At 51.8% G+C, this 21432-nt stretch overlaps 1 protein-coding gene across 7 annotated transcripts in view; it reads left to right on the forward strand.

Annotated features, from left to right (window-relative positions):
• GFOD1 (glucose-fructose oxidoreductase domain containing 1) overlaps positions 1–21432 on the forward strand; it is a 114441-nt gene that overhangs the window by 53769 nt on the left and 39240 nt on the right. Inside the window, exons 1-2 of one of the 7 annotated variants that reach the window (XM_045497370.1) lie at positions 7434–7906; positions 14949–15098. The exons of 3 other annotated variants lie outside the window; for them this stretch is intronic. In XM_045497370.1, coding sequence (XP_045353326.1) covers positions 7762–7906; positions 14949–15098 — 295 coding nt within the window. In that variant the 5' untranslated portion in view covers positions 7434–7761. Of the gene's footprint in view, positions 1–5769; positions 6580–7433; positions 7907–14948; positions 15099–21432 lie in introns of those variants that run through there. 3 more of the 7 variants (XM_045497369.1, XM_045497373.1, XM_045497372.1) reach the window with 3 other exon arrangements.

Here is a 21432-nt window from a genome sequence, read left to right on the forward strand (position 1 = left end):
GAGCTGTAAAAGGAACCATGTGTCCCGAGGAGAGGAAGGTGCCGTGGACTGAGTGTTGTATCCCCCCCACTCCCAGATTCTTACCTGGAAGCCCTAACCCCCGTTGTGATGGTCTTTGGAGGCGGGGCCTCGGGGAAATAAGTAGGTTTCGATGAGGTCATGAGGATGATGGGGCCGCCATGATGGGATTAGTGCCCTTCTAAGAAGAGTCACCAGAGGGATGATCTCTCTCTCCCATTTGAGGGTATAGGAGAAGGTGGCCGTCTCCATACCAGGAAGAGGCTCCCGCCGGGAACCGATCATGCTGATCTCAGACTCCCAGCCTCCGAAACTGTGAGCAGAAATGTCTGCTGTTGAAGCCCCACAGCCTGAAGCCCTACGGCAGCCTGAGCGGGCCGAGACAGAGGTGAAGGGACCAGATGGGGAAACTTCCCTCAAGTTTCACTTTGAAAGAAGTATCAGAGTAGACGTAGAAATAGGAGCTCCCCCTTCTCTTGGCTTCCTAAGAGTCTTATCACTCTGGAAAGTCATCTGGCCAAGACGAAATCTGGTCGCCAGTTGGGGCCGTGGCTGTCTTTTGTTCCTTGACTGATCTGTACCTTTGCACCTGTAGCTTCTTGTATTGACATCGGGCTGCTCAGGGTGGGTTCTGAAGCTACCTGGTGTGCAGAGGGACAGGCTGGGGCTGAGTCAGTGATGAGGGAGAAGGCCCCCAACAGAGGAGAGCGAGGATGTCAGCGGGGAGACATGACCTTCGTATCGATGTTTGTGAATGTCGAGAGTGGAGACAGTGGCTTTTTCTGTGAAATGTGCCATTGGGAGCACAGGCTGCAAACATCAATGGTTTCTGCCAAGCTTTGGGTTTTGAGGTCGGCTCCTTCAGGGATGCTGGGAAAATGGGACAAACAGTATATTAATATGCCCAGCATAGTACTAGGCGCAGTAAACATTTATAGAGTAAATAAGTGAATAAATGAATAGAAAAATGTGTGAATACATGTAAGTTTCCCTTGTACTGATGGTCTAGTTCAATGTTTCCCAAACTTTTTTTAAAAAATTTTTCCCGTTTTTATTTTTTTTAATTATTTTTTAATATGAAATTTGTTGTCAAATTGGTTTCTATACAACACCCAGTTCTCATCCCAACAGGTGCCCTCCTCAATGCCCATCACCCACTTCCCCCTCCTAATTTTTTAATGTTTATTTGCTCTTGAGAGAGAGAGCAGAGAGAGAGGAGACACAGAATCTGAAGCAAGCTCCAGGCTCTGAGCTGTCAGTACAGAACCCGACGTGGGGCTCAAACTCATGAACCGCAAGATCATGACCTGAGCTGAAGTCGGACACTTAACTGACTGAGCCACCCAGGTGCCCCTAATGTTTCCCAAACTTTTTACCATGGTCCATAGTGAGAGATAACGTATGTTTTATATTGCAACCCACTGACTGATTCTGCTTCTCTGTTGCCGCGTAATGAGCTATCCCAAATCTTAGTGGCTTGGAACAATACCAGCCATATATTTAGGTCTTAGGTCTGTAATTTGGGCAGGATTAGTAGGGACAGCTCCTCTCTGCTCCACGCTCCATTGTCTGGGTAGCTCTAAAGAGGGCAAGAGGCTAGAATCACTCGAAGGCTCACTCACTCATTTGTCTGGTTGTTGACACTGGCTCTTCTCTGGGACCTCAGCCTGGATGGTTGGCAGAAACTACCTGCGTGGGGCTTGGCCTTCCTCGTAGCATGGTGGCTGGATTCTGTAAGAGAGCATCCTGAGAGAAAGCGGGAGTCTTCTGGAAGCTGCATCACCTTTTTATTATTACTGACCCTTCAAAGTCACATTGTATCACTTCTGCTTTTTTTTTTTTTCTTTCTTCCCATTGTGCCAGTTACAAAGACCCACCTAAATTCAAGAGGAGAGCCATAGATTCTAATTCTTCATCCGGAAGTGGCAAGGTTCTAGAATATGTGAGACTAGAAGTAACGTGATCACATTCGAAAAATACAGTTTGCCAAACCAATATTTCCATACCAGCATATTTGTACAATAACATATGTTACATACGTATAAATAACACATAATATGTACTATATTCATATTACATATGTTATAAAATATATAAATATATGAACATATAAAAGAAGTTTTGCAGGGTAATACTTCCTTTATTCCATGCATTACACTCTATTTTCTGTTCTGTTTTTTTTTTTTTTTTTTTAACGTTTATTTATTTTTGAAGGAGAGAGAGACAGAGCATGGGCGGGGGAGGAACAGAGAGAGGGGAGGACACAGAATCCGAAGCAGGCCCCAGGCTCTGAGCTGTCAGCACAGAACCTGACGCGGGGCTCGAACTCACGAGCCGTGTGATCATGACCTGAGCCAAAGTCAGACTCACTGAGCCACGCAGGCTCCCCAACACGGTACTTTTTAAGCAGACCAGAAGGCAAGGCAGGAAGTTGATCAGAGCGGCTGAATGATCAGAAAGTTCTCTGCCCCTGGCGGGAAGCATGGAAGGGCGGTGCGGGGGCGTAGGTGATCCCTTCCCCCGCCCCAGCAGGGCACGCGCTGGCGGACTCCCTCAGAGAAAGTTCCCTGTGCTTCCGTTGGAGACATTGCTGAGACACCTCAGCCTCACGATGTGAACCCTTGAACCTTTTTTCTTCTTAAACTTGAGGCCGTCTTTCACGTGCTGGGTGTCCAAGGCGGTGGAAACGAGCAGCCGACGCAGTCACCCTGGGTGCCCGAGCTGAGAAGGGGACCGGAAAATGGAAACGTCAAGTGTGTGTCTTCACAGGCTGCCGCGGGGCTTTGGGTGGCACTTCCCCCAGCCTCCACGTGCACGCCCTCCTCACTTCCTCTCCAGCGCCCCGTTTTCATGGGGCTCAGCGACTGGTGGCACCCTGGACCCAGCCAGGCTCACAGTTTAGTCAGAAGAGGCACTGGGACCAGTGCAAGGGAAGTTCATGTGGTTGGGACCCAGCCTTCTCCACATACTGCACGTGGGCTGGTTTTCCTTTTGTTTTCTTCGTTTTAAGTTTATTTATTTTGAGAGAGAGAGAGAGAGAGAGAGAGAGAGAGAGCGCCCATGCGAGCAGGGGAGGGGCAGAGAGAGAGAGAGAGAGAGACAGACAGACCGACCGACCCAGGCAGGCTCCACACATCAGCGCAGAGCCCCACACGGAGCTCAAACTCATGAACCGTGAGATCACGGCCTAAGCCTAAATCACGAGTCGCAGGCTCAACTGACTGAGCCTCCCCGGCGTCCTCCCCAACCCCCTTTTATTTTCTAATGCCACGAAGGAAAGGGAATGTGGAATTCAGAGATGTTTGGGAGGAAAAAGTCACTGGTTCCCACCTGGACTTTCCCAGCCCCGAGATGCTCGGACACCCCAGGCCTGCGTGTCTTTGAATGTCGACTGTGTTGCTGTCACTGGGCGTGCCGTCAGGACTCTGTGCTCTGCCCGGCTCCGAGCTGCTTGAAAAGGGAGCAGTCAGCAGCCTGCCATCAGGGACTGGTCAGTTTTCTCCCTTGGCAAGATTGGCCTCAAAGTTTGGTAGTCCCATCCCGTGCTTGGTGGCCTCAGGGTCAGGAGGCTCAGTCTGGTGTCCTGGGGCACGCTAACGATGGAGAGGTGCCCAGCAGGCCCACCCCACCCCCCTCTCCGGGCCTCTCAGATGTGCACAGACCGAGGGAGCTCCCGGCATAGCAGATGCTGGCACAGACTTTCCTTCCTTACCAACAGCAGTCGGGCATTTGTGAAACGTGGGTGCGTCAGACTTCAGTGAACCGAGTGTCCCAAAAGCATCAGGGAAGTTTTCTGTAAGCGGTCCTTGCAAAAAAAAAAAAAAAAAATCGTGTTTTGAACTCTTCACAGTTTGCTCGCCTCTGCTACCTCCCTCGAGTCTCTCCTTTTGTCCATTTAGATTCTTGCACAGTTTCTGGATTTTTCCGAAAGGCCAGCCGTCCTGCACACACATTCTCGCTTGCAGGGGCTTGATTTGTGTGCGAAGACACGTGGCCCTGGGTTCTGGGCAGACTCTGCATGACCTTGAGAATGTAATTTCCAGACGACTGAGTCAGACTGGAAAAACTCAGCATGCTGGGGGCCTCTGCTACCTCTAGTTCATTCTGCGGGTTCCCACAGAACCACACCGGGGCCGTTTCCAGCTTCCTGTGTTTTCTGAAAATGCTTTTCCGTAGTCTTGCTCATCACTACAACCACAGAAGAAATGCCGTCCCATTCCTGCTTCATGGAGGAGGAAACTGAGGCCCAGAGACGTTAAATAACCTGCCCCAAGACACAAGAAATGAGAGGAGCCAAGACTCGAACCCCAAGCTTCTGGCACCAGGGCTGTGTTCTCTCCCCAGTGGACTCTCCCAGCCATTCATTCCCAAAGCAGGAGAGCCCTGCAAAGAGCCTGTGTCATTTGGCAACGGGCTCTCTGTCCTCTGCTGCTTGGCTCCCAGTCCCATCCTGCTTGCAGGGTACCGGGTCGTCCCTTGCTGGAGGGAGTCCCTGCGTCACCCATCCACCCTGACCTGTGTTTCTCGGTCCCCAGGGGTGTCGTTCCCTCTGCTTGCCCCCAGGCCCTTGCGGCTGCCCGCTCCCTGGTGCCTGCAAAATGAGAGCAGCGTATTCAGTCGGCATCCCAGGGAACAGAAGTATCACATCTGCAGGTCAGGAGTTTTCTTTGCACGTAAAGAAGCTGAGCTAGGGAGGTAGGGTGTCGTGTACTGAGCTACTTATGGAATGACCTTGGCCTCGTAGCCTGAGCGCCCTCAGCATCCTCCCCTGTATGGGAGAGTGGGCTTAGCTGTACTCTCAGGGCGACACGTGACCCTTCTGGAGGGCAGCTACCCCAGTGCTTTGCACACAGCAGGTGCTCAATAAATGGACCGGTCCTGTTTTCTCAGGAGTGTCCTTGTCAGCATTACTGCGTATGAATTTCAGCTGTCATTAGGAGTCTGTCTCACTCGAATGCTGGAGCGAGGGGGTCTGGTGCTTATGTTGCTTTTTGCCTGCCAGGCATTTCGCTGGGCACTTTGGATGTGTCCTCAAACGTAATGCTGTCTGGGGTTTCTGCCCGTTGTTTTCTTTTGGAAGTGAAGCAGACTGTCACCGACTTGGGTGGCAAGAAAGTTTTGGGTAAACCAGCTGTAAGGGGTGCAGCACTTTGTGGGTGCCACGTTCATTCCCACACATGCTTTCCCTCCTGGAAGAATCCGCATTTCAAGCAGCATCGGATGTTGAAGAAACCACCAATTAAGGCAAGGTGGTGGGGGGGTAGGGGTGCGCCTGGCCGGCTCAGTCAGGGCACGCGATGCTTGATCTCAGGGTTGTGCGTTTGAGCCCCATGTGGGATGCAGAGATTACTTAAATAAATACAACTTAGAAAAGAAAAGTAAAGAAAAGCAAAGCAAGGTGGATTTAAAATACTTCCTGGGGTGAAATCGCTAGTCATTCGTATTCACAGTCTACTCTGCTAGCTGGCTTTCTAAAATAGAAGTTATCTCAATCGAAAGGAACGTGGGTTTCCTTTTTCTTTCTCTCTTCTTCTCATCTGCCTGAAACAGTGACTCACTTGCCAAGGGTCCAAGTGTGGCCATGCGCTAAGCATCTCCGCTCTGCTTTTTGGAAGCGTCTGCACCTGTCCTGGGGAGGTGTTAGTGAGACTAATCGTGGTTAGTGGGGGGGGGAGGGGGTGGAGGGAGGGACTTACTGGGGAAGGAATAGAGAGTCTGTGCTGTAGCATCTTGGGGACACCCAGCATCCCTTGAGGAACCTCAGTGCCCTTCTCTGCAGGGTGGCCTGTCTCTCCAGTCCCTTCCGGCCGTACCGGAATACCACAGCTATGGTAGCACTTGGGGTTTTCACGGCGTCATGCACCCTGAATCTTCTGGCTCTTTTTGTTGTCACTAGAACACAAGGGTTGGATTGCAGCGTTCCCGGGAGAAGGGCATCATTAGCGGAAAAGGGAGGGCGATGCTGTGTATTGTGTATTTGCGTGTGCATGCGTTACCTGTGCATCGTGTCTTCACGTGTGTGTCTGTGTGAGTAGGTCTGCGTGTGCAAATGTGTTTGCACCTGGATGTACGTACAGAAGTGAAAAAGGGGAGGGGCCCCAACCGTTCCCTGGGATCCCTTGGATGCGTTTCTCCTCAAAGGAGCTGCAGCTAGTAAGTTCGGATTTCGCCCCTGGCTGCTTCCCAGTTGCTGGGTCTGTTTGATTGACAGCCCTAGAGGGAGGCTCGGCATGCCCAGCAAACCCTTCTGCACTCTTCCAGGGACCCGCCTTAGACAGGAGGGGCGTCCAGCCCCTGTGACGTTCATCCTAGCCAAGTCCCCAAAAGTGAGAGACGCTAAAGATGCTGACTGAATTACAGAATGAGGTTTTTCTCCGCTGCCTCTCAGAGGAAAGGCTAGTAAAGATGAATAAAGCTGCAGTCAGGGGAGAGAAAACAGGTGTTGGGGGCGGCATATGCCTTTTGTGCACTGGTCAAATACAGGGGGCTCGGGCTGGTGGAAAAAGACTTGGTGGGGCTTTTTCTGACAATACCGGCAGATATCCAGTCTCCCACTGCAAGGTAATTCTTCAAGTATTTCTTTCGCTCAGATTTTGATATGCATGTGGCCACACCAATGGAGGGGGGAGGGAAAGCTTAAGAAATTATTCATCATCTAGTATACCACATTTTCTGTAGTTATTCACAACACAGGTTTTATATCTACCCCTTATTGAATACTCACTGTGTCCCAGGCACTGGGCTAAGAATTTTACACGCAAGGGGCGCCCGGGTGGCTCAGTCGGTTGAGCATCTGAGCCGACTTCGGCTCAGGTCACGATCTCACGGTTTGTGAGTTCGAGCCCTGCGTGGGGCTCTGTGCTGACAGCTCAGAGCCTGGAGCCTGCTTCGGATTCTGTGTCTCCCTCTCTCTGCCCCTCCCCCCACACACGTTCTCTGTCTCTGTCTCCCAAAAATAAATAAATGTTCAAAAAAAAATTTTTTTGTAAAGAATTTTACACTCAAAATAATTCTTATGTTCAGACGTGTAGGTTGTTGCCAGCTCTTTTTTCTAGTATAAATGTGCTTAGATGACTATCTTAGCATATAACTTTTTGCCCGATTTATGACATCCCGTGTGGAGTGGATTTCTCAGAGCACAGTTACTGGGCATGGAATTTAAAAAAAACACGCTTGGAACATGCTTCGTGCAGGTTTGCTTTAGAGCCAGCTTCTACTCCCACACAAAGGAGTCTTCTTCCTAAAGACTCTGAAAAATCAGTCCTTTGTCAAAGTAGAAGCATCAGCCAGCTGCCTAACCAGAAGGGCAGAGAGCTAAAAGGACTATCTAGTTTATTCTAGAGACTTAGAAGAAAGGACGTCGGGTCTTCTCCTGGGTGTCCATCCGATGCGAAGTTGGAAAGGAAAAACTCTGCCTTTATTCCCACGGAGTCGGGACGTTTTCAGGAGGGTTCTGGAGGTCATCCTGGTGTATGGCAGCTTTTATCTTTGGTCCTGCTTCTCTTCCACTGTTTAACCTCCTTAGCATTCCACTCTCGAGTTTAGCTGTCTCTCGGAAGGAGATGGGAGGGGGTCTTCTCCTGAGGGTCAGGGCCACGCGTGGGCTCTGAGCGGGAGGAGAGCCGCTCCCTGGGGATTCCACTGCTGAGCCCTCCCCACCGGCTCTCTCTGCCTGGCTCCGTGTGGCATGTCCGAAGGCTTGGGTGGGGTGTCACCTTTTAAAAACGGCGCCGATGCGGACAAATGGGAGAATATATATTTGGAAACAAGCCTGTGTATACGGAGAAGTCAGGGGGGCCCGCCGCCCTTGGGTTTTCCCGTGAAAATCAAGTTTTCTTCCTCCAGACCAGGTTGAAAGGCATGGGCTCAGTTCCGCGCAAGCCAGCAGGTATGTTTTGGATGCCTTCTGTGTCCCAGCCGTTGTCACTGGGGACAGGGTAGCAGGCAGACCAAGCGCTGCCCGCACGGAGGTCACACACCTTCCCGTGGGGGATGGTGTCCCCTAAGGGGATGATGGTGGCCCTGCAGAGAGCAGAGCAGGGGGAGGACCAAGAGTGATGGGGGCGGGGGGGGGGTTGCTGGCCTCCTGGGGTCACGAGAGAAGGGCTCTCTGAAGATGTGCCAGCTGAGCAGAGAATGGAAGGAAGCGAGGGAGCGAGATGTGTGAATGTCTGGGGACATTCCCAGGGTGCATGTTGGAGGTGGAAACCACAGCAAGCACAAAACGGGAATGTGTTGGCATGTTCCCGACAAAGAGGAGGCCGGTGGCCTGGGAGGGAACGAGTGATGGGGAGAGGGCCGAGGGGCCGAGGGGCCGTGGTGTGGGGTTGTGTGGGAGGAGGGGCAGATCAAGGACTGCTCAGTAAGCCATGGTAAGGATTCGGGGCTTCTCTGTTCAGGGTGCCACCAAGCCATCGGAGGGTGGCTGGCAGGAGGGCAGGGTGGTCTGATATCTCACTTTTGCTTTCTCTTTTATGTTTGTTTATTAATTTTGAGAGAGAGAGAGAGAGAGAGAGAGAGAGAACTGGGGGAGGGACAGAGAGAGAGGGAGAGGGAGAATCCCAAGCAGGCTCTGCACTGACAACGCGGAGCCCCAAACGGTTCAATCTCATGAACCGTGAGAGCATGACCCAAACCAAAATCAACAGTCAGACGCTCAACCGACTGAGCCATCCAGACGCCCCTGAGGTCCCGTTTTAAAACGTGGAGATCCAGGAGTGGCCCATTTGGTATCCTACACTGTAGGGAGGCCAGGTGTCATTTGCCATCACTCTGTCCCTTGGGAGTAGAGCTCTGGCCAGTAGAGTCCCGGGCAGCTCTCTGGCATCCTTCCCTCCCACAGGGCAAAGTAAGAGCTTTTAAAATAGTCTGTTTCCTTTTTTGGAACCTTGATCTCCAGGTTCCAATCACAGCCATCTCCTTTGGAAAGACACTCACCCCTTCAACTGGCACGAGTCTTTCTGCGTTCTTTCTTCAACAGGAAATGCAGGAGAGGTCCAACATGGCAGCCTGGCCTCGAGCAAAAGCCATCTGCTCCCTTTCCCCCCCATGCCAAGCCTTCTGCTGGATGGGAAATTAAGGGGAAAAAAACAAAATCAGGAACCACCTGCTGCAGCTCCCCAACGACACGGGCTGACCAGGAAACAGGGAACAGACACTTCGTTAGGAGGCATTTTGTTTTTGTTTTGTTTTTTGTTTTGTTTCGACTCTTGAAAATGTAAATCCAAGTTAGTTAACATACAGTGTGATGATTTCAGGAGTAGAACTCAGTGATTCATCACTTCCATATGATAGCCGGTGCTCATCCCAACAAGTGCCCTCCTTAGTGCCCATCACCCATTCAGCCCACCCCCCCCCCACCAACACCCCGCCAGCAACCCTCAGTTTGTTCTCTGTATTTAACAGTCTCTTAGGGTTTGACTCCCTCTGTTTTTATCTTATTTTTGCTCCCCTTCCCCGATGTTCCTCTGTTGTGTTTCTTAAATTCCACGTATGAGTGAAATCATACGGTATTTGTCTTTCTCTGACTGCCTTCTTTGGCTTAGCATAATACCCTCTAGTTCCGTCCATGTTGTTGCAAGTGGCAAGATTTCGTTCTTTTTCATCGCCGAGTAATATTCCACATCTTCTTTGTCCATTCGTCAGTCGATGGACGTTTGGGCTTTTCCCATAATTTGACTGCTGTTGCTAAGGTTGCATTTGAAACGTCTGTTGGCTTCTCTGCCTGTTTGACTTCCTTCTGGGGCTTTGTATTATCGATGATATCAGCAAAAGGGACTGAGAAACATTTCCCAGGATAACAGGAAGACCCTTGCTTGACCAGTGCTCAGAAGAACTTCGTTTTCATTCAACTGGTGTCAGATGGTGGGACTACCTCTTAAGCTTTAACTGGAGTCTTAGCTTAACTTCTAAGATGACTTTCTGCTTTAACATCTTACACCTCTAAGTAAGAATATAAGAAGAAATACAGCAGAGGTGACCGATCAAGCCACTCTTCTGGGCTTCCAGGAGAGAGATTCCTACAAGTGGTGGCCCAGGTCTGAATTCAGGGCAGGCTTCTCTGTGCCCCCCTTTAGGACATCCATTTTCATTATTTTCAAGATATCAGAAGCTTCATGGCTTGAAGGGTGGGATAAGAAAATAAAACTTCTTCCATGCCGGGAGAATCATCCCCAACAGCTTCATATGTAGCAAAAGGACCTTGTCTCATCAGCCACGCATCACCCAGGCTGTGTGTCTTGCTTGGATTTTTGCGTGGCTGGCTTCCAAAAACGACAGGCCTAAGCCAGGTCTGGGGCTGAATACCTTTCTTCTTGCCTACGAGCTACCCACGTTCTTCCAGGCAGAAGAGGATGGGAGCCCCAAGGCCTTCACCTTTAGAAAGCCCCTTTTCCCTCTTACCTTGTTTCCATCTTCTCAGTGTGCCTGACACTGCTGTGCAGTTAATTCATCCTTACATTGATGAAAGCGGCCCATGTTTTCTGGAATGTTCTTACTGACATGTTCTGGAATGTACTGACATGTTCCGGAATGTACTGACATGTTTCTGGAATGTTCTTACTGACACGAGTGTGTGCTCTACACGGAGGGGTGGATTCAGCTCTTTCGACTTACTGGTTTCCCAGCAGGCCCCAGTGCAGGCCTGCGTTATTGTTTCCGTGATGATGTGGCAAGTGATGGCAAAACTCATGCTGTGGCTGAAAGAACCCATATTCTAGCAACGCTTTCCCTGCCGTGTTTACGAGACGCTGTCCCCGGGCTCAGGGCTTGGTTGCTGCTTTGAGCCTGACATTGTTGTGGGTCTTTGTGCGTGACAGGCTGCATGATCCAATAAAAAGCCCTCTGTGCTAGGTGATGCCCGTCTCTCATAGCAGCACTGCTGGGTCAGTAAACAGTACTGGTACTTAGTAGTCGGTGGTCTAATTCTCCGCTTTTGCTCTTGGAGCTGACTTAAATCAGTGGGACCGTTCGGCAGCTGTCGGGTTCTTTTGGAACCTATTTCTAACTCAGCTTTTGAAAGTAGGTAAAGGCGGAGCATCCAAGCATGGGTTACTGGAATACTCTAGGGCACGGAGAAACCTAGCACGGGCTAGTTAGGGAACTCGTTGTCTTTCAAAGCGCAGTGTGCATGGTAGGTGCTTTATAAGGACGTTGACAAGTTGATTTAATCTGGTTCCTGGCGTGGATGACAATCGTGACCTGGGATGATGACGAGGGTAATGGGGAGGTTTGAGAAGCCAGGGGCAGGGTCTGTGCTGGTTTCTTCCCTGGGCCCCCTTCATTCTACCAGCATGTCCTTCTTGAATCTGACCACTTGTCTTTGTCCCCACCGCCACCAGCCCAGCTCCCATTGTGGGTAGCCATGGCCGAATAACGCAGGTAGAATTCTTAGCGCAGAGCCCGCCCTATGGTGAGTGCTCAATAGAGGATAGATATGAAATGTTGATTGTGGATAATCCGAGAAGCGTGACACATCTATAGGAGCTACCGTTTCCTGATTAAAACTGTTCTGAGACTCCCCTTTGGATAAAAATCAAGGGCCTACCAGGGCCAACAGCCCCAGCCCCTGCCTGTAGACCCTAAATTCCATGAGGGCTGAGGACCACGTCTGTCTTTTATGAGTGCCTGGTGCGTGGTTGGTGCTAGAAAAACACGGTCCGTGTTTGTTGACTGAATGAATAGAGAGCTGGATGCTGGTCACGATAACCACCCAGATTATGATGCTAACGATCAGGCAGGCGAATGGCCAGCATGTGCCGAGCCCTCAAGTGCGTGCTTTGTGTTCTTCGTGTCCAGTAGCCACTTCCACGGCTCAGAGCAGATATTCGTGTGATGAGAAAGCGAGCCATCCAGTGGGTCAGCTTGTCTGGCTATTGAATCCAGAACCACAGAGGCTCTGGGCTGTTACTTGATGCTGTGTGGAGGTTAGGCCAAGCCCCCATCAGATCCAGGACGCGGACAGGTACCTCGCCCTAAGGAAAGATGAGGGGTGGGAAGGCATCGAGGTTGGCAGCTGCCTGCCCCAGTGGCATCCACCTCCTGAGAACTAGGTTTTGTGCTCGGAGCTTGAGTGGCCAAGGCTAGGTGGGTGGAAGAGTTGGGGTGACTCAGAGATTCCGCTTCTGTTTCCATAAGGACAACTCCCCCCTCTCGGAGGGAATGTCAGTGTTGAAGGGGCTCGATGGGTTGGAAGGGCAGGGCAAACTGGCTGGCCGTGTGTTTCGTGGTCCAGCGTGTTCTAGAACTGTCCCGTGAGGAGACCCGTCTGTTCAAGAGGGGAGGGGACCAACTTTACCCAGGACCTGAGAAGAGCTGGTCGTTCGGGTCTGGCTGCTGACGCATGTTTTAAGCGTGCTCACCAAAGAGGCCAACAGTGCTGGGGAGGGATCTGAAGGTAGGCAGTGCAGGGGGAAGAGGGAGTCCTTCCAGCAGAGAGCCTGCTCCTTCCCTGCTGCTGGGTGTTGTGGGACATCATCCCTGACACGCTTTCTCTGCAGCGCAGACCTCTCCTCCCTGCTTGGGCGCTGTGGCCGCTGACCACCAGCAGCAGGAACAGCAGGCCAGTTCTGTTTCTGGCCGCTGCGTCAGCTGGGGTTACGACAGCCTTTACTTTGAGTACCAGCCTCTTCTGACTGGCGCCATGTTTGACTGACGCCATATTCCTGGGAATCTAGGGCCTCCCCGACCCCCACCCAAGAAAACCTTGTTTAAAATTATGTTCTACTTACGTGATGTGTCTTTTGACTTCGACTGACTATCCTGATGCCTGCTGTTAACCCCTTTAGACGTTCAGGCCCATGATAATAACAGCTCACATTTATGAAGCGTATTACTACGCACTGTGCTGAAACGTTTCTACGGCAGCCCAATGATGTCAGCACTCTTTGTTGGTCTCCATTTTACAGATGGAGCCGTGGAGGCACCCAGAGGTCATGTGAGGGACCCAGGGCTACACATCCAGCGAGTGGGGGGGCGGGGACCAGGAACTGAACCCACATAGAGCGACTCTCAGACCTGCTTGCTTCAGCCCCAAGCTAGGCAGCGTGCCCTGCCCGAGTGAGCCGTGATCACCGTGAGCTTTCTATTTAAGGCAAACAGCTCAGCTCTTGGCCTCTTGAGTCAGTCTTGTTCAGTCGATTGGGTTTGCAGTGGGGCTGGCTGACTCTGGCCCTCTCCGGATTCTTCTAGCACTCACAGATCTGCGTCACACAATCTGGCACTCCATCCAGCGGGACCGTACTGCCATCTCGAGTCATTTCCAAATATGCACATCTTTTCTTCCCTCCAGATCGCAAGATGCTAAGGAAAAGGGCCCATGGTTGGTTTTTCTCCAGTTTCCCCACAGCACTTGGCATGTTATTGGCACTTGGAAGTGGTTTAATGCCCTTTAGCCTGACTGGGGGACAGAGTAACCTGCCTGGTAAGTAGCAGACTTCTGGAGATGGGGGAAGCTTGCATTGGGCTGTTATGAAAGCCCTTATCTGTAAAGGAGAGGAGAACATCATCTATAGACTCTTAGAACCAGACTTTTGGGAGAGTTGTCAGGGACATGGCGTTCTTATGCATTTTATATTGGCCTCTTTATATTGAGTGGTTTATTTTGTTATTTTTTTTTTTTTATGTTTATTTTTTTGAGAGAGAGAGAGAACATGAGTGGGGAGGGGCACAGAGATACGGGGACAGAAGATCCAAAGCAGGCTCTGTGCTGAGAGCAGAGAACCTGATGCGGGGCCCAAACTCACACGGACCTTGAGATCGCGACCTGGGCCGAAGTCGGACGCTTAACCGACTGAGCCCCCCAGGCACCCCATATTGGGTGTTTTGTGCTGTGTAATTCCTGAGATGACTGCTGTTCTCAGGAATCTGTTCAAAAGACAGAACCAAATGAGCTCTGACATTGAACCTGGTTTGCTTGGCAGGGCTGTGGGGTCTGATCTGCCGGGTTGTTTCTGCTTTGCTGCTGTTGGTCGATTAGCCCACATGCTTGTTTGAGAAGGAGCGCGGGCTGCCCGACGAGCCGGGGAGAGGTAGCTGGTGCAGCCGTGGAGGGAAGGGACAGTACGTGCTTCAGTTTGTTTTGTTTTTTTTTTTCCCCCTCCTGTTTTGGTCAAAGAATGCTCAGGCATTCTTTTCAGCTTGCCTCACCCTTGGCTCACCTTAGATGAGGAGAGGAAAGGAGCTAAATTATAGCCATCTGGGAGTACCCTGCCCTTCCGGAGGGATGCCACAGCGGTTACCTTCCATTAGAAAGGGTTTTATTGGTTATTCTTGGATCCGACCTCTGTTGTGGATTATCTTTGGATGAGGAATGCATACTTACTGCCTGTCACGTATACCTCGGTGGCAGGGGCAAAAATGGAGGCCAGTGCCAGGCTGAACAGCCCATGGTGAGTGGGTGACCTAACCCTCTGGCGGCTGTCCCCGGGCACATTTTTAAGACTGATAGGTCCCCTTGCATTCCTTCCTCCTGCTACCCAAGAGGGCGTGAAGGGGGCCAGGGCACCATGGGCAAATATATTCCACCGAGTTGTGCAGCCAGCAACCTTACAAAAAAGAGAACGTCACGGGGCGCCTGGGTGGCTCCGTCGGTTGAGTGTCCGACTTCGGCTCACGTCGGATCTCACGGTCCGTGGGTTCGAGCCCCGCGTCGGGCTCTGTGCTGACAGCTCGGAGCCTGGAGCCCGCTTCGGATTCTGGGTCGCCCTCGCTCTCTGCCCCTCCCCCGCTCACGCTCGCGCGCGCTCTCTCTCTCTCTCAAAAATAAATAAACGTTAAAAAATTCTAAATAAAAAAAAAAAGAGAATGTCACATCAAAGTGTCACTTAGTGTTGGGTGCAGACATTGCAGGGGAACATGTCGGGAAAGGCTACCTCTATGACAGAGCCAAGGGCGTAGGCCCACCTGGTGCTCTGACACAACTTCTTTCACAGGTGACATCTCTCTGGGCTTCTTGTGTGCACACTGGATGCCGCTGCCACCGCTGGAAAGACCGAACGGGGGGCCCAGCAAAGAGCGAGCGTGCTTGTTGTCGTGGCAACCCTGGCCTAGTCCTCAGACAGCGTCCCCGTGGGGCTTCTCAGGTGAGGGCCTAGCAACGGCTCTGCTCAGAGGAGCCCCCCTGCAGAAGAGCACGTTGTCACCAGGCACATGCCTCAGAGGAAGGAGGGGGCTGGTGGCACCGAGCTGTGCGAGCCCAGGAGGGAAGGCAAGAGGAAAGGGGAGGGGGGGGGGTGGGGGGGGTGGGGGAGGCAGGCAGGAAGCAGACATGTTCTTGCTGATTTCTGCAGCCCAGGCTGATTCCCTCACCATCCAAGACCAACGAGTGTGTGGAGGGGCGGATGCTGAAAGCACTTGAAATATTTTAGAGGCGATATCCCCACTCGGATGTGACGCTGGCCCCGCTTCGACACGGGTGCATGCTGGGTGGGCATCAGCTCTGCTGAGAATAACGGACAACCTTGGCGTGTATCAGTCTGTGTGGGCGGCCGTCACGAGAGACCGCAGACCGGGGGTGGTGCTTAAACAGCAGAGTTCGTGCGCTCGAGGCTCTGGAGGCTGGAAGTCCAAGGTCAGGGTGTCGGCAGGGCTGGTTTCTCCTGAGGCTTCTCCCTTCTTGGCTTGTAAAGTGCCAGGTTCCCCTGTGCCCTCCCGGGGTCTTCCCTCCGGGTGTGTCTGTGTCCTAATCTCTTTCTCTTACAAGGACACCAGTCATAGTGGGTTAGGGCCCCAATGACTTCCTTTACCTTAATTACCTCTTTAAAAGAACCTTCTCTCCAGGGGCGCCTGGGCGGCTCAGTCGGTTGAGCGTCCGACTTCGGCTCAGGTCATGATCTCGCGGTTCGTGAGTTCGAGCCCCGCGTCGGGCTCTGTGCTGACAGCTCGGAGCCCGCTCTGGATTCTCCGTCTCCCTCTCTCTCTCTGCCCCTCCCCCGCTCATGCTCTCTCAAAAATAATGAACATAAAAATATATATATAAAGACCTTATCTCCAAATATGGTCACATTCTGAGGTCCTGAGCTTAGCAACACAAAACATGAATTTTGGGGGATACGATTTAGCCCATAACACTTGGGCACTGATGGTAATGGTCAGGGTGGCCTTACTCTCTATGGGAATGGCTTTTGACACTTTGTGAGCACCATGTCCTCTGCAGCAGCTCTAAGGTGGCGATTGGTATTTCCCTCATCTCACGGACAAGGAAACGGAGGCACGGGGAACGGAAGTACTTTGACTCCAACAGCTAGAGCACTGAGACTGCTCAGCCTGACTCCGAAGCCGTGTTCAGAGTCCACACAGAGGCAAAGGCCTCCCCCACTTTTCTCACTGGAAGTGATGTCACCGGATAGGTTGGGGAAAGGCCTAGTCCCAGCTCATCAAAGAGAAGGAGATACCGGGGTACTCTTTTATGCTCATGCCTAGTGCCCCTCACGGTCTGCGACAACAGGCCTTCCCCTGTGGGAAGGAGATCGTCCAGGCAACACTCTATCATTGCGTATGAGCAGGCCGCGAGTCACGACCACGTGCGGACGGCCAGCTGACGTCTGTGTGGGTCCTCGCTGGGTAATAGAGGAGGCAGGCCCTACAGCCCTGGGTTTGATCCGGTCAGGGCTGGAGCCTGCTGTTTTCACAGCTGTTTTCTCCGATCCAAGGTCTGACTTTGCCTGGAGCCTTCCTTCTGCTGGCCCCTTCCTCCCTTCCCTCCCTCCCTCCCTCCCTCCTTCCTTTCCTTCCTTCCTTCCTTCCTTCCTTCCTTCCTTCCTTCCTTCCTTCCCTCCCTCCCTCCCTCCCTCCCTCCCTCCTTCCTTCCTTCCTTCCTTCCCTCCCTCCCTCCCTCCCTTCCTTCCCTCCCTCCCTCCCTCCTCTCCTCCTTCCTTCCTTCCTTCCTTCCTTCCTTCCTCCCCTCCCCTCCCCTCCCCTCCCCTCCCCTCCCCTCCCCTCCCATTTCCTTCCTTCCTTCCCTCCCTCCCTCCCTCCCTCCTCTCCTCCATTCCTTCCCTCCCTCCTTCCTTCCTTCCTTCCTTCCTTCCTTCCTTCCTTCCTCCCCTCCCCTCCCCTCCCCTTTCCTTCCTTCCTTCCTTCCTTCCTTCCTTCCTTCCTTCCTTCCTTCCTCCCTCCCTCCCTTCTTTCTTCCTTCCCTCCCTCCCTTCCTCCCTCCCTTCTTCCTTCCTTCCCTCCCTCCCTCCTTCCTCCCTTCCTCCCTCCCTCTCTCCCTTCCTCCATCCCTCCTTCCCTTCCTCCCTTCCTTCCTTCCTTTCTTCCCTCCCTTCCTCCCTCCCTCCCTTCCTTCCTTCCTTCCTTCCTCCCCTCCCCTCCCCTCCCCTTTCCTTCCTTCCTTCCTTCCTCCCTCCCTCCCTTCCTTCCTTCCCTTCTTCCCTCCCTTCCTCCCTCCCTCCCTTCCTTCCTTCCTCCCCTCCCCTCCCCTCCCCTTTCCTTCCTTCCTTCCTTCCTCCCTCCCTCCCTCCCTCCCTCCCTTCCTTCCTTCCTTCACTCCCTTCCTCCCTCCCTTCTTCCTTTCTTCCCTCCCTCCTCCCTCCCTCCCTCCCTCCCTCCTCTCCTCTCCTCTCCTCCCTTCCTTCCCTCCCTCCCTCCCTCCCTCCTTTCCTTCCTTCCTTCCTTCCTTCCTTCCTTCCTTCCTTCCTTCCTTCTGCCAGTGCTGTGAGACAGTGACAGCAAGCTTACAGGACTGCAGACACACTCAGCTGTTTTGTAGGGCCCTGGGCTCTTCCTGCGGGAGAGCTCAAGGCTTCCCCAGGCGGTGATGTAGGAGGTCCCGGTCACTTTGAAAGCATTGCCCACTGTCTCCTGGCAGTTAAACTGCTCTGCTGTGTGAATAATTACTTGGCCTTAGTTCCCTGAGGCAGAGGGTGGGAGTGGCGTTTGGGGTAGGTAAGGCTTTGGTTCTTCCTCCTATGCTCTCCTTCTTCCTTCTTTCTCTTCTTTGATCCCAAGTGCCCAGACCTCCATTGGCCTGTCCAGGGACTCCCCTGACACTAATTCTGAGCTTCCCAATTGGTTCCCACTTTTCTCCTGCCAGCATGTTAGGTGACTCCCATCCTTCTTCCCACACTTCATTGCTGCCTTCTGGATTCACTGGGTGCTAGGTAGACGTTCCCTTCTTTTTTTTTTTTTTTTTTTTAACTTTTTTTAATGTTTATTTATTTATTTATTTTATTATTTAAAAAAAATTTTTTTTTTAACATTTATTTACTTTTGAGACAGAGAGAGACAGAGCATGAACGGGGGAGGGTCAGAGACAGAGAGGGAGACACAGAATCTGAAACAGGCTCCAGGCTCTGAGCTGTCAGCACAGAGCCCGACGTGGGGCTCGAACTCACAAGCCGTGAGATCATGACCTGAGCCGAAGTCGGACGCTTAACCGACTGAGCCACCCAGGTGCCCCAATGTTTATTTATTTTTGAGAGAGACAGAGACAGAATGTGAGTGGGTTAGGGGCAGAGAGAGAGGGAGACACAGAAGCAGAAGCAGGCTCCAGGCTCTGAGCTGTCAGCACGGAGCCTGACGTGGGGCTCGAACTCACAAGCTGTGAGATCATGGCCTGAGGCAAAGTCGGAGGCTCAACCGACTGAGCCACTCAGGTGCCCCGATGTTCCCTTCTTCAGAGGTCAGAAAATCTATCCGGACCCGGGGTGAGCCAGCCGCACTGTGAGAGCCCGGGCCCTGGGCTCCCAGAACAGAGTTCTCTTATCTCAGCTGAAGGCATCTCTCCAGAGTGCCAAGGAAAACACCATCAAATCACTTAGGGTTTGGGGCTTTATATCCCTGTGTTATCTGCCTTTCTGATATCCCTTACTTCTGTTGGCCTTGGACGTTCGCCCCGCCTCTAGAATCCTGCCAGGCTGGAAATCTGTATTATCTCGGAAAGTCAGCAGATGCTGCTTCGTTCCCCTTCTTTTCTGTCTGTTGACTTTTAAATGATGAAATCCTCTTTATTAAAGATAGTGCGAGGTGTGCTCCCGTCTTCCTCCCCGTGTGTGTGTGTCAAGAGATGACTGGGGTACAGTCACCTAACTTCCTGATCGATTCTTGACAGGTGGTGGGATTTCAAGTTTCCTTTCCCTTTTCAGATTTTTCTGCGTTTCTTAATTAAAAAAAAAAAGAAAGAAAGAAAGAAAAGAAACGAACATGAATCCTTCCTTCCAAGAGCCATAAAGTCATTCCAGAATAAATGAGTGTGTAAGGGAGCAAATGCATCAGCCCCTCTGTTCCCTTTCCAGAGCTGTCTTAGCCAGGTGAGTGTGGGGGACCGCTGGCCAGGAAAGCGTTGAGGGGCAGAGGGCCCAGGGACTGTGCTGACAGCAGATTGTCTCCTGTTTATTAAACCTCTCGTTTGCTCGTGGCTGGATTTTATTTCAACCCACTGGCCTACTTTCTTTCGGGTCCTAAGTCGTTCACCTGAGCTCCCTTACACGGCTGCTTTATCTTTCCTCCCTGCCAGGTCACGTGGCGGTGGCGGTGGGGGGGGGGGGGCGGGGGAGGTGGGGAGGTCTTCTCAGGCGAGTATAAATTTTTACCAGAATAACAGCCACCAGTAGAAAAAGCACTTTCTCCTCACCATTAATGCTGCTTTGTGTTTGTTTTTTTTTAAGGCAAAATGTGCCCTTTATCAAACTTCCACTTTAAACCGCAGGGAGGAACACGGGGGAGCTTTTGCCTCACTGTCCAAGATAAGGTACTTGCTACATTGTGCAGAAAATTTAATTAGGCAAAGCGAGACAATTGGAACTGGGTCCTGCCCTGAGCGGGAAAGGAAATTAACCTCTGCCTACCACAGCTGGGCCCAAGGTCGCGTTCAATTGTGTTCTGATCAGGCGGCTATTTCCGGAGCTAGAGAGAGAATGTGTCGGTTCATAAACACTCTCCACATGGGGGACAAACGCCACTTTGAAGGGCTCTTGGCCACTCTCTTCTGCAGTGGTCGGTAGGGAAGGGCGCATTTCTCACATACCTTTGCCAGATGGCGGTTTTCCTGGGAGCAAAGCCAAGCGTTCCCATCCTTCGGGAGGTGACCCAGGAAGAGATACTCTGCAAACTGTCCAACTGTCGCTCTTTGGTTGGGCAATCTTGGCGAGTCCGTTGGGCGCATGTGAGGAGGGAGGCGGTTGGGGCTGGAGTCGCCCTATTTATTTCCTCACTGTCGACGTTAGACAGAGGGTTTGTGTTTGCACTTCTCTCCTGATGAAATGGAGTGACTCAGGAAAAACCATCTGACTAAATAAACCCTGTTGTAATAGCTGCTCCCCCGAGCCCCATCTCATCTTAATTTCCCCTAAAGTTTGCTACATAGAACTTCATAGCTTCGCAGAAGGTGTTTATACAAAACCCAGTCTCTGCGTCGAAGAAGGTTTTGATTCCAAGATAAGCCCTTTGGACTTGGCTGTCTTGGACCATTTTTTCAAGCCGTCGTAACCGAATGGTTCAAAGGCATTCCCAAGGGACATGACAGAGGGCTTTGTTTTTCATGTGATCTTTATCCCAAGTGTCTAAGTTGATCTGGTCAAGAGGTCTTGCTCTGTATCCAGCCATGGAGGAGGAGACAGCATATAGCAAAAGGAGGTGATGAGGAAGACAGCACTTTGCAGCCCCGGGGCACATAGAGCGGTTGGGGATGTGAGGTTGTTCATCAGCCGGATGCTGGCTCTCCACAATGAAAGCCAAATCGTAGGTGTATTAGTCAAGGTTCTCCAGAGAAACAGAGCCAGAGCCAATAGGAGAGATAGAGATAGAGATAGAGAGGGGGCAGAGAAAAAGAGAGAGAGAAAGAGTGGGAGATATCACAGATGGTGTAATTACACAATCCCTTGTCTCTCTCCCACTGACCGTGGGCAAGCCTGCATCTTATTACACCTCACCATCTCTAGCACTAGCACGGGTCCTGGTGAATTACAGGTATAGCGCAGACCCCTGGCTATCCCTCCCCTCCCCCTAATCAGTTCTTGTCTTCCTCTCTAGGAGCAGAACCATTAGCTTTTAGCCAGACCCATGGTTGCCAGGAAGAAAAGAATTGGGTCACATGGTTATGGAGGCTGAGAAGTTCCAAGATCTGCAGTCAGCAGGGTAGAAACCCAGTAAAACGAATGGCATAGTTCCAGTCCAAGTGGGAAAGCCTGGGGACCAGGAGAGCCAGTGGTGTGAGTTCTAGTCCAAAGCTGGCATGTTTGAGACCCAAAAAAGAGCCAATATTTCAGTTCAAGTCCAAAGGCAGGGAAAGACTTAGTCCTTTTGTTTTTTGTTTTGTTTTGTTTTTTGTTTTTTTTTTTAAATGTTTTTATTTTATTTTTTGAGAGAGAGAGAGAGAGAGAGAGAGAGAGACAGTGAGCATGAGTAGGGGAGGGGAAGAGAGAGAGGGAGACACAGAATCTGAAGCAGGCTCCAGGCTCTGAGCTGTCAGCACAG

This window comes from Leopardus geoffroyi, chromosome B2, assembly GCF_018350155.1.
Source record: "Leopardus geoffroyi isolate Oge1 chromosome B2, O.geoffroyi_Oge1_pat1.0, whole genome shotgun sequence".
NCBI lineage: Eukaryota > Metazoa > Chordata > Mammalia > Carnivora > Felidae > Leopardus > Leopardus geoffroyi.